Source organism: Sparus aurata, chromosome 10 (genome assembly GCF_900880675.1).
Source record: "Sparus aurata chromosome 10, fSpaAur1.1, whole genome shotgun sequence".
Lineage (NCBI taxonomy): Eukaryota > Metazoa > Chordata > Actinopteri > Spariformes > Sparidae > Sparus > Sparus aurata.
In genome coordinates this window covers 3,679,522-3,693,004 of record NC_044196.1, presented here as the reverse complement: position 1 = coordinate 3,693,004, position 13,483 = coordinate 3,679,522, and the positions used below count along the sequence as shown (strand labels likewise).

Here is a 13,483-nt window from a genome sequence, read left to right as displayed (position 1 = left end):
AGAGCCGAACTCTGTCCAGATTCTGGTTGAGTGAGATGCATTTCTTTGTATTGGACTTTAATGCTTTTTATACTTTCAGTTATTGTTTTACTGGGAAATCAGCATTTTTAACAATAGATTAGATTAGATATAACTTTTGTATATGTGACGGGTTGTGTCAGAGGTGGTCCTGTGGTGGTTCTGTGGTGGATGTGTCCTCTTTGTGTCTGGGGTCCAGGAAGGACAGCACGGCCACACAGGACTTGCTCTCAGTCTGGTTCCTTTTTAATGTAACAAAGCCGGTACAAAGGTTCTCTTTACAGGTCCAAACATCAGCGACACATAGTCGTTATCCACAGTGTGACGCAACTGCAATCATTCAGATCTCCAGCTCGGGAGTATTTTTCTTTAGCTTTCAGAAAAGACTCATATAAAACACATTTCAATATCATTATTTTAGTCTTTTTCTATATTCTTTAGTATAACACAAACATGTGATCGTATAGTGGTAATATTATGTATGACTGTGTCATCTGATTCTCACTGTATGAGCACCTAAACAATGAGAGCTGTTCTCTTTAACATTTACAATAAAAATCCCAAAACACTGTAAATAAACATTTTGTTGATAGACAATGAGGAAGAAAATACACATTTGAAGTGACGTCTGGAAAGAGCCCTTTGGCCTCCAGACCTAAATGGTGATTCCTGTCTGTCTCCGGCACCCTGCAGATACACATTTGTGTAACACCAGTTGGTCTCAGGACGCCTGGACCTTGATCACTATGTTAAATGTGCCCCCACACCTTCACCCCACCCTGCTGTTCACACTCTCCAAAGAGCAGACGCCCTCCCTTTGTCTTTTGTTTACCTTTTGTTTGAACCTGCCCCTCCTTGTTCTTTGTTCTTATTGTATAAAATGTGACTGTTTCAGTTGCTCTGGTTCCACTCAGCGGCTCAGATCCGCTCTGTGCCCGTCAGTCCACCAGTTTATCGCTATTCTTTGAATAAAACACATCACCACAGCAAACTGCTCAACAGGACTCAAATGATTTCTTCAACAGTGGCAAGACAGATATATTGTTTTTAACACACCTGTTAAGAAGCTGCCACTCAGTGGAGACAGATGGACAGATGCTACACAGCTGAGAACTGGGCACCTGTTAGCTTCAGGTAGCGCTGGAAGCTGCAGACTCTGGCTGGGTGCCACGCGTTCACGGTTCTATTCACGTTGTGCAAGTAGACATGATTAAGAGTTAACAACCCTGCGATTACAGAAGTGCGAGTATTGCAGCGCAAATATTTTCGTTTTGTCTGAATGCAGCATAAAATCTTAATTGTGGGTGGAAGAAATCTTAAATTGGAGGTTATCAAGGAGCATGAAGCATCAAAATGTAGGTGCAGAAAGACATATGTATGAATTTTGAATCAACATTTAACTTGAGATTGTATTGTTGTTGATTTCTTTTTGTTTTTACAGAGACAAAAAAAAAGGAAAAAAAAATTCCAACACAGTGTTACACTTTCACACTGTTTGAATTCATCAAGATTTCTCATGATGTTCAGTGGAACAATGTGGGGTTACCTGTCTGCTCCAGTATTTGGTTGAATATCAACCTGATTTGAACATTTTTCTGTCAGCCTAACATTTGTCTTTTTGTCTCCTGTGTCCTGCAGATGTCCAGCAGCTGTTGTTTTGGTCAGAAAAAGGTTTCTCCTGAGCAGAAGGAGTGGAGCTCCAGTGTGGACCAGCAGGACCCAGAGCTGAGTTCACATTCACTCTTGTTCCTCTGAAGCATGAAGATGATGATGAAGAGAAACCTCAGTCCTCGCAGCTTCATCAAAGACAGACTGAACAGATGGAAACAGAAGCTGACGGAAAGGACTGTGGTGGACCAGAACCAGCCAGGAACTCAGTTCCAGACAGACATTTACAATCAGGGACTGAAGAGAGGACAGGAGACTCTCCTGAACCTGAGGCTGAGGACTCTCCTGAACCTCAGGCTGAAGACTTTCCTGAACCTGAGGCTGAAGACTCTCCTGAACTTGAGGCTGAAGACTCTCCTGAACTTGAGGCTGAAGACTCTCCTGAACCTGAGGGTGAAGACTCTCCTGAACCTCGGGCTGAAGTAAATGATGATGTTTGGAGTGAGACCAAAGAAGTTCAGTCAAGTATAAATTCTCAGAAAAACATTGAAGTCCCTGTAAGTGGTGTAGGATGTGGTACTGACAAGGAACAATTTACTTCCTCTGACTGTGGTGAAAGATCTAGCAAAAACTCAAAACTGAGGAGTTTTAAGAGGATTAAGACAGGAGAGAAACCATTTAGTTGTTTTGAATGTGGTAAAAGATTCAACCACAAGCAAAATCTTATCACACACACAAAGATTCACACAGGAGAGAAGCCGTTCATTAGTGGTGAATGTGGTACAAGATTCATCCGAAAGCAAGATCTTATCAGACACACAAATATTCACACAGGAGAGAAACTGTTCAGTTGTGGTGAATGTGGTAAAAGATTCAGCCAACAGCAAAATCTTATCAAACACACAAAGATTCACACAGAAGAGAAACTGTTCAGTTGTGGTGAATGTGGTAAAAGATTCAGCCAACAGCAAAATCTTATCACACACACAAAGATTCACACAGGAGAGAAACCGTTCAGTTGTGGTGAATGTGGTACAAGATTCATCCGAAAGCAAGATCTTATCAGACACACAAAGATTCACACAGGAGAGAAACCGTTCAGTTGTGGTGAATGTGGTAAAAGATTCAGCCAACAGCAAAATCTTATCAAACACACAAAGAATCACACAGGAGAGAAACTGTTCAGTTGTGGTGAATGTGGTAAAAGATTCATCTGTGCAGAACATCTCATCACCCACACAAAGGTTCACACAGGAGAGAAACCATTCAGTTGTGGTGAATGTGGTAAAAGATTCATCTTTAAGCAACATCTTACCAGACACACAAAGATTCACACAGGAGAGAAACCGTTCAGTTGTGGTGAATGTGGTAAAAGATTCAGCCAACAGCAAAATCTTATCAAACACACAAAGATTCACACAGAAGAGAAACTGTTCAGTTGTGGTGAATGTGGTAAAAGATTCAGCCAACAGCAAAATCTTATCACACACACAAAGATTCACACAGGAGAGAAACCGTTCAGTTGTGGTGAATGTGGTACAAGATTCATCCGAAAGCAAGATCTTATCAGACACACAAAGATTCACACAGGAGAGAAACTGTTCAGTTGTGGTGAATGTGGTAAAAGATTCAGCCAACAGCAAAATCTTATCAAACACACAAAGAATCACACAGGAGAGAAGCTGTTCAGTTGTGGTGAATGTGGTAAAAGATTCATCTGTGCAGAACATCTCATCACCCCCACAAAGGTTCACACAGGAGAGAAACTGTTCAGTTGTGGTGAATGTGGTAAAAGATTCATCTTTAAGCAGCATCTTACCAGACACACAAAGATTCACACAGGAGAGAAACCGTTCAGTTGTGGTGAATGTGGTAAAAGATTCAGCGAACAGCAAACTCTTATTACACACATGAAGATTCACACAGGAGAGAAACCGTTCAGTTGCGATGAACGTGGTAAAAGATTCAACCGAAAGCAACATCTTATCACCCACACAAAGATTCACACAGGAGAGAAACTGTTCAGTTGCGATGAATGTGATTCCGCCAACAGCAACATGTTATTGCACACATCAGGATCCACACAGGAGAAAAAACATGTCTTTGGTCCGAGTGTGGTAAATAATTAAATAATAAATTAAGACACAAGTATTGGGCCTCATGCTACATGGCTCAAACAAAGGAGAAGGCCTGTATGGGAAATCAAAATCCTAACTACTAGGGCCTTATCAACCTGAGGAATTTAAGAATAAAGGACCTGAGCCAACGCCCAAAAGGTCTGAAAACCTGTCAATCAAGGTTTGACCTGCCCCCTTATTTTCACCCATTCCCCATTGTTACTTTCGTTTTTTGTTAGAATATTCTTTATTATCATTTTGGATCCATAGAGGAACGCTGCACAACCCAGTCGTTCCTCACCGCCTGCAGAAGGAAGAAATAATCTTCAGGAGGACGCGGAACCACCGAGGTCCAGTCCTTCCATCTGATTGGTCCCACTGTGTGATAGCAGCCGGTCTTCAAAAACAAATTGGAGTTTCAAGTAAGACGGGACACGCTCGGCGCTACCAAAGTAAGAGGCCTTTGTTTGGGCAGTAACAGATGGTATAAAGCGTGTTATTGTTGTGCTTATATTTGCTGTGAAGGGACCTCCACTTATGGTTGACTGTACTGTGTGCTAACTGTGTTATTACGCTCAGTAGATCATTCATGCTGATCCACACAGTGGACATCTTGTGTAGTTTTGCCACCATGTGTGATCACAGTATATCTTATTCCGGCTCGATCAGCGGATGGATAAACAAACCTTGGTCCAATTGCCGGCTGCTGGTTGAGGGAGAGACGACCGCTGTGTACCACGTAGTTGTTGTGTTATTCTTTGTTGTCTGCTAAGCGCTCGCTTAGCGTCTTTCCTTTTACTAACTTACACACACACTCACACACTTACATACACATCCAGGGTAACACACACACGTAATGCTGTGAGCGATCTGTAGGAGACTTATAGTTAATAATCCCGTTATAGCAACAGATCTGTGTGTTGATAACCCCTTTTATTGACAAGCCAAAGACTACATAGCCGCCATCTTTGTTAGATTTTGTGTGCTTGTGAAGTGATCACCTTTGGTCGAAACACTCATTGCCGCTTTTTTTTAATTCCAGGTGTATGTTTAAGCAGAATTGGAATCATAAACTCGGAATTCGCGTTTTCGAGTAACTTCGCCAAGTAACGTTCGGCGTTTCCTGTAGTCTCTCCAACGGGATTTTCCAAGTCACGACAAACGTGTCCGGCGAACGTGACTACTCAAGCCATGTTCAGTAGTTTTTACAAGGGACCTCCTGCCCCCCAACACACACACAAACACACACACACACACACACACACACACACACACACACACATACACACATATCTCCATTTATATGTTGGTTTTGAATTGCTCATGTTTTTGTGGTGCTGGTTGCCGAGAACAACTGTTGTTTGTTAAAGTAGGTGATTTGTGTTTTGGAGAAAACTTAATAAACACTGTTGATGATAACTGAGCAGCATCTGTGATTATTTTGCACATTCCCATATTATAATAACAGCTGGTTGAGACAGTCAGCGCTGTGATTTACGCCTTCCACCTCATCTAATTATTGATATTTTCATAATTTTAACAATTCTTTATTAATTTCAGGCTTTGAGACTAGAAGCACATCATTTGATTATTGATCCCTGACTTCAGGGTGGTTCCCCGTGTTTATTAATGAATCACAGTAACCCAGGTTTCATTAATTAACAATACAAATTTAATTGATAATCAATAATCAATTAACAACCAAATTGATTTCCAGCATAGTAGAAGTAGCTCAAGTGAACCACATACACTCGACTGCCATGATGACGTCGAGCGGAACAAGCTACTGCTAACGTGAGTTGTTCAAAAACCTTCTTTTTATTAAACTCTGTGTACACAAACAATGTTCTCAATGCTCGTGTTCATGTGTAGAGACCCTGGTGATACTACCAGCAAAGTTTCATGTTGTGTCGAGCCTTCTTAGTGTTTTAATAATAGAGATTTTGATGCTATTGTAAAAGTGCCCGTAGCACTCCCTTTGAAAATTAGTTTGACCAGAAAACGAAAATATGGTAAATCTTAAAAGTGCCTCTTTCGTTGTAATTATGCTTTTATGCAAAGGTTTGACTCATATACATTCACAAAAAAAGCCAAGGTTGCATTCTGGCGAGAGTTACACTTTAATCACTGATGTTCTGGTAAACAACCACCAGAGGGCGACAGGAGCACAGCAGGATTATTACCTCTGATAACGTTTCCACTTCTGTACCTCAGTACACTTCTGAGCTATTTGTACTTTACTTCTGCAAATATGTTCTTTTTACTCCACAACAACAACAATTATTAAAAATATTGTTTTAGTTACTTTACAGATTAAATTCTTTGTCAGAGCTGAATCAGCACTTTTTGAAATTCATTTATTTGATGAATAATCTGATTAAAAACATCCGTCATATTCATACAAATAATCTGAAAGTGCTGAATATACTTTAGTGTATTTACTTGAGACTTGAGGGTCACGCTTCACTTCAGGTCTGTAAATGTAGGAGGTGTTGGTGACAAAGCAATGTTTTGTCGTTTTTCTCAGTTTTAAACCAGTTATCTCAAAATGTATTAAAAGACGAGTTAATAAAGAAATTCTCACGATGAACTCCAACTGGATCCTGATGAACTTCTGATATTCAGTGAAGTAAAGTATATTGTCTTGTTGTCCCATTAGCAGAATATCATTACTACATCATGTTGGGGTGATTTCTTTCAGACATCTTGAGCTCATTATTTTGGTAATTTGAAAGTAATTTGAAAAAAGCTGCTTGCTGAGACATTTCCCCACTGACAGAGGAGATTAACATTAGATTATTGTGATTTGCACATTCAGAGGATGATTCAGTGAGAGAGTGAGAAGGAAGGTGACAGTCTCAGTGTTATAAATTCAGCTATCAGTCTGGTTTTTTTGCACTACGTCCCTGACCAACCACATTAACAACCACCAGAGGGCGACATGAGCACAGCAGGATTATTACCTCTGACAACGTTTTCACTGCTGGACCTCAGAACACTTCTGAGCTATTTGTACTTGAGTATTTCCATTTCTGCAAATATGTAAGTTTTACTTTACACATTTATTGAAAACATCATTTTAGTTACTAGTTACTTTACAGATTACATGCTGGCGGTCGTGGGCGGGGGCCCCGGCGGCCCAATCCCCGGATGGTGACTCTAGCCATGGGGACATGGAATGTCACCTCACTGGGGGGGAAAGAGCCTGAGCTGGTGCGGGAGGTTGAGCGGTACCGGCTAGAAATAGTCGGGCTCACCTCCACGCACAGCCTGGGCTCTGGAACCCAACTCCTTGAGAGAGGCTGGACTCTCTTCTACTCTGGAGTTGCCCGCGGCGAGAGGCGGCGAGCTGGTGTGGGCTTGCTTATAGCCCCCCAGGTCAGCCGCCATGTGTTGGAGTTCTCCCCGGTGAACGAGAGGGTCGTTTCCCTGCGCCTTCGGGTCGGGGATAGGACTCTCACCGTTGTCTCGGCTTATGGGCCGAACAGCGGTGCAGAGTACCCGGCCTTCTTGGAGTCCCTGGGAGGGGTACTGGAGAGTGCTCCAACCGGGGACTCCGTCGTTCTCCTGGGGGACTTCAATGCCCACGTGGGCGATGACAGTGTTACCTGGAGGGGTGTGATTGGGAGGAACGGCCTCCCCGATCTGAACCCGAGTGGTGTTTTGTTACTGGACTTCTGTGCTAGTCACAGTTTGTCCATAACAAACACCATGTTCAAGCATAAGGGTGTCCATATGTGCACGTGGCACCAGGACACCCTAGGCCGGAGATCAATGATCGACTTTGTGGTCGTGTCATCTGACCTCCGGCCGTATGTCTTGGACACTCGGGTGAAGAGAGGGGCTGAGCTGTCAACTGATCACCACCTGGTGGTGAGTTGGATCCGCTGGCGGGGGAGGAAGCTGGACAGACCTGGCAGACCCAAACGTATCGTGAGGGTCTGCTGGGAACGTCTGGCAGAACCCTCTGCCAGGGAGATCTTTAACTCCCACCTCCGGGAGAGCTTTGACCAGATCCCGAGGGAGGCTGGGGACATTGAGCCCGAATGGACCATGTTCTCCACCTCCATTGTTGACGCGGCTGTCCGGAGCTGTGGCCGTAAGGTCTCCGGTGCCTGTCGCGGCGGCAATCCCCGAACCCGGTGGTGGACCCCGGAAGTAAGGGTTGCTGTCAAGCTGAAGAAGGAGTCCTACCGGGCCTGGCTGGCCCGGGGGACGCCTGAGGCAGCTGACGGGTACCGGCAGGCCAAGCGTGCGGCAGCACGGGCAGTCTCGGAAGCAAAAACTCGGGTCTGGGAAGAGTTCGGGGAGGCCATGGAGGAGGACTACCGGTTGGCCTCGAAGAAATTCTGGCAAACCATCTGGCGCCTCAGGAGGGGGAAGCAGTCCTCCACCAACACTGTTTACAGTGGAGGTGGGGAGCTGTTGACCTCGACTGGGGACATCGTCGGGCGGTGGAAGGAATACTTCGAGGATCTCCTCAATCCCGCTGACACGCCTTCCATAGAGGAAGCAGAGGCTGGGGACTCAGAGGTTGACCCATCCATCACCCAAGCCGAAGTCACTGAGGTAGTCTGTAAGCTCCTCAGTGGCAAAGCACCGGGGGTGGATGAGATCCGCCCTGAGTACCTCAAGTCTCTGGATGTTGTGGGGCTGTCTTGGCTGACACGTCTCTGCAGCATCGCGTGGCAGTCGGGGACAGTGCCTCTGGACTGGCAGACCGGGGTGGTGGTCCCCCTATTTAAAAAGGGGGACCGGAGGGTGTGTTCCAACTATCGGGGATCACACTCCTCAGCCTCCCCGGGAAAGTCTATTCCAGGGTACTGGAGAGGAGAATTCGGCCGATAGTCGAACCTCGGATCCAGGAGGAACAATGCGGTTTTCGTCCTGGCCGTGGAACACTGGACCAGCTCTATACCCTCCGCAGGGTGCTCGAGGGTTCATGGGAGTTTGCCCAACCAGTCCACATGTGTTTTGTGGACTTGGAGAAGGCATTCGACCGTGTCCCTCGTGGCATACTGTGGGGGGTGCTCCGGGAGTACGGGGTCGGGGGCCCTCTGTTAAGGGCCGTACGGTCCCTGTACTGCCGGAGCAGGAGCTTGGTTCGCATTGCCGGCAGTAAGTCAGACCTGTTCCCAGTACATGTTGGACTTCGGCAGGGCTGCCCTTTGTCACCGGTTCTGTTCATTACTTTTATGGACAGAATTTCTAGGCGCAGCCACGGGCCGGAGGGGATCTGGTTCGGGAGCCAATGGATCTCATCTCTGCTTTTCGCGGATGATGTGGTCTTGTTGGCTCCTTCGAGCCGGGACCTCCAGCATGTCCTGGGGCGGTTTGCAGCCGAGTGCGAAGCGGCTGGGATGAGAAGGGAGGGAAGGATGGAGCGTGAGATTGACAGACGGATCGGTGCAGCGGCCGCAGTAATGTGGTCTTTGTATCGGTCCGTCGTGGTGAAGAGAGAGCTGAGCCGAAAGGCGAAGCTCTCGATTTACCAGTCAATCTACGTTCCGACCCTCACCTATGGCCATGAACTATGGGTCATGACCGAAAGAATAAGATCCCGGATACAAGCGGCCGAAATGAGTTTCCTCCGCAGGGTGGCACGGCGCTCCCTTAGAGATAGGGTGAAGAGCTCTGTCACCCGGGAGGAGCTCAGAGTAGAGCCGCTGCTCCTCCACATCGAGAGGAGCCAGCTGAGGTGGCTCGGGCATCTGTTTCGGATGCCCCCGGGACGCCTCCCTCGGGAGGTGTTCCTGGCATGTCCCTCCGGGAGGAGACCCCGAGGAAGACCCAGGACACGCTGGTGTGACTATGTCGCCCAGCTGGCCTGGGAACGCCTTGGGGTCCTCCCGGAAGAGCTGGAGGCAGTATCTGGGGAGAGGGAAGTCTGGGTGTCCCTGCTCAGGCAGCTGCCCCCGCGACCCGGCCCCGGATCAGCGGATGAAAATGGATGGATGGATGGATGCTGCCCCAGAGCATTCATTTATTTGATCAACAATCAGATTAAAAACAACTAATTTAAAGGCGAGTTACGTCACAACGCTGCACGAAGACTGTCCCAATTGAAATGCTCCCCACAAATGCTGCCTCCTTTTCCCTCTTCCTGAGGACGCACCGCCACGATCCTTCACGGCTAGAAATTGTCCAAGATTCTTTGCGCGCCCGAAGAAATAAAAAAATAAATAAATAATGGCAACCTGAAGTGGCGCAGATCTCACATTTAAATATAAGTTTTGCATCTATACTCGGTTTACACTCATTTGAACATCCAACGCCACATGTGTTAAACTTTAAGGGACATCAAAACCTCAAAATGTCAGTTAAAATACGTTAATAATCAACTTGATGTCTTTAGAAGTAAAGCCTGAAAAGCCTTTACTTTCAAACGTTACATGTTCAGAGGTTGACTTACATCTTATATCTTATTGTGACTGTGGAGATGTTATAGACTCGTTTTACTTCATGTACATAAATGGACCAAGATGAACAGATTCAGATCAGGCTGCTTTATTTCAGACTGCAAAGCTTTAAGTCTAGTTAAACATTTGAATAAAGGGCTCAGTTTATGATTATCTATATTTTCTTGCTGTATTAGAACTCTTTTGTCTGTTGACAGTAAAACAACACACAAAACATCTTTTACATTTCATTGTGTCTTAGGGAGCAAACAGAGAGCTTGTTCATGTGATCTTGTGTTGACCTTTTCTCTTGCTTCTGTCTGTGTTAAGAACAGTTCTGGAAACAACGGGCCTGCAGGGGAAGGTCGAGCCCAGCAGGCCAGAAACAAGTGGGACCATTTAAAGAACAAGTACAAAGTAGCTGCAGGTTTGAAGGTTAATAGATACTTTGCTGACGTGATTGATTTCCACTGCCTTAGGATTCCTAATATCCAGGGACAGCAGAGGGTCAGCGGGAGGCCCAGCTCTGCTGCTGGGTCCTGGTGTGTCCTCATGGATGAGGTGTTAGGACAGAGGCCACTGGAAGGAGGAGGACATGAGGCTGCAGAAAGGATGGAGAGGCTCTTCTCTGCTCCAGAGGACAATCCTTACATTAGATCTGTTGTTATTTACTTAATTTATGAGTTCTTTTTAAATTATTTCTTCATAATTGTTCATTTTATATAATTTATGAAATAAAATATAGTTCTATTGTTACACCTTGTCTATTCCATTCAATATGTCGTCTCTGGGCTGTCTTCATCAAAGGTGTCAGCGTGTAGTATGTTGATAAAAGAATACTACAGAGGCTGGGTGGAATGATAGAGCAATCTTTATTGAAACAGATCTCAATGCCTGCATCTGAACAGAGTATGGCCGCACGTCTGGTGTTCTCAAATCTATGGCAAAGTAATGCCAAAGTCTTTGCCCTCTGTTCTATCAGTAATCCTATCACCTTCGATATTAGGAATTCTACCAACTTCTACCGACTTCTCTGGTGTGTGGGGCCTTTTTAGAGTTTACTGTCCATAACCGCCTACTTCTCCTAATTGGTCACTTTGGTGGATTAAAGGTTTATCTATCCAATGGGAGAAAAGGAGGATGGGTCTACCTCACATCTCCTATGAAATAACTCTTGTGTGCGTTACTTAAAGGAGTCATATTATACCCTATTTCTACAAGTTAATCTAGTTCCCTGGTGTCCTAATGAAATGTCTGTGACATGCTTTGGTCAAAATACCATAAGGATGAAGCACAATAGCAGTTCATAACTGTTCAATAACCCTGCCAAAACAGCCCTGTTCAGAACAGTCGGTTTTGAGTGCCTGTCTCTTTAAATGCAAATGAGATAGATTAAAGGTACATCTATCCAATGGGAAAGAAACAAGGGATGGGTCTGCCTCCCATCCCCTATGAAATAACTCTTGTTGGGGTTACTTAACTTTGCTGATGTCAGCTAAAGTAGACAGGATGGTCTCTCTATACTAACATGACAATGTATAGTTGAGTCAGCTCTAAACCTCTGGTGTGGGTCCCTTCCTGTAGCTTATCTCTGATGCCCACCTCAGAGCTGATCAGGGCTCCTGGCCCTTTCGTATTCGCACACTTGTCTACAGGGGAGCATCTGGTCCTGTCCCATCCTGTCTTCCCACTATTCACTATTGTCTTAGAGCCCAGGATGTGTAAGAAACACACAGACACTACAAGTATTTACAGCTTAAGTACAATTTATAACAGCAAACAGCATCAAGTGCTACTTTTCAGGGACAACAAGGGATGAAATGTTTTCTTTTATTATTAAAGTCTTAACATTTAAACTATTTACAAAATTACAGCACAAATAACTATTTACAGATTATTACTCACTAATAACAAAGACAATTATTATTAAAACAATATTAAAACAGTTAGAGATGATGTACAGTAACAGGCTGAGCAGGAGTCCCTGCAGTGCTGCTGGGCTGGATGGTGTCAGTGGGACATGTTCTGGTTTGTTGGACGTTTTCTTTGTCTTTCTCTTTAAATCATTTCAAACTGGCTCTGCAGTCATTCACATTATCAGACTCTTTTGTCCAAAGTGACTTACAGTAATTCATACATACACTGATGGTGCCGACCTGCACATCAGGAGCAGTTTGGGTTTCAGTATTTTGTCCAAGGGCACTTCGACATGCAGACCAGGGGAATCGAACCAACAACCTTCTGATGAACCACAGCAGTCAGTGAGTTGTTTGAGTTGAATAAAGGTAATAATTTTGAACCGACCCACTTTGTACTTTTATTTAATTTCAGTTTTATTAGTTTTACTTGTACTTGACAAAGTTTAGAACCTTTACGTCAGTGAAACATCTGTCGTTGGCTGAACCTGAACTCAGCATTTCTCTAACAGGGCTGATATCTGAGAAACCACGTGACCACATGCTGAAGCTAAAACTGAGACAAGCAGGACGCTGATAACAGAAAAGAGACTGAAACTGCAGCAGAGAGACCTGCAGCAGAGAGACCTGCAGCAGAGAGACCTGCAGCAGAGAGACCAGCTCCTCTTCAGTCATGTTCAGGTTCAGATCTGCTCCACTGATGCTCCTCCTTACCTGTTCATGGATCATTGCTGTAAGTGGAGGTAAGAGGAGGGCTTGCACTCGCGGGCGTGTGTGTGTGTGTGTGAGAGAGAGAGATAGTGCATACGTGTTCTTCACATATGACATCTAAAGTTCCAGTTGTTTACATCTTTGAGTGTTGACGTCAAGATGTGAAGCTGGTTTATGATTTGTGTCAGTTTAAGGACCGTTAGCTAGAAATGTGACATACCTCCGATAGGGGAGATTGGGGTAATTTGTGCCAAGGGGCAAGTAGTGCCACCCCTGTTATCTGGAAAACCAGAGAAGAAGTTGGTCATGTGACCACATATTTTCACTCATCCTGCCAAGAAGGGAGACACATGGCTTCAGAGATAAGAACATTTAAGTTGAAAATTTGTTTTCAATTTTTTGCCCTCCAAAGTAAAATTTCTATGATCATGGTTTTTTGATTGCTGGGTTTGAACAATTACAGACAAGTTTGAAAAGAGTTCACACATGTTTTAGTGCTTTAGTAAGCTACACTATGAGTCTATACAGTTAACATGATGCTAGCTTAAAACAGCTGGGGGATGCATTCTTTTCAAAATGGTGGGCTTGGGGTGATTTGTTCCAAAGGGCAAAAAACGTTTGATTAATTACTATATATTACTTTATTGTATTTTATTGTTATTGTACATTGTATCCTTACATTTGATCACTAAAACTATGTGACATTCTTAATTTT

The 13,483-nt window shown here is 44.5% G+C and overlaps 1 protein-coding gene across 1 annotated transcript; it reads left to right on the top strand.

Moving 5' to 3' along the window:
- Window positions 1-1,838: 1,838 nt before the first annotated feature.
- LOC115590371 (zinc finger protein 260-like) lies at window positions 1,839-11,866 on the top strand. The gene is made up of 4 exons (XM_030431721.1): window positions 1,839-1,895; window positions 2,079-3,743; window positions 10,472-10,648; window positions 11,726-11,866. Exons 1-4 carry the CDS (start codon window positions 1,839-1,841, stop codon window positions 11,864-11,866), a joined length of 2,040 nt encoding a protein of 679 aa, XP_030287581.1.
- The last annotated feature ends 1,617 nt before the right edge of the window (window positions 11,867-13,483 follow it).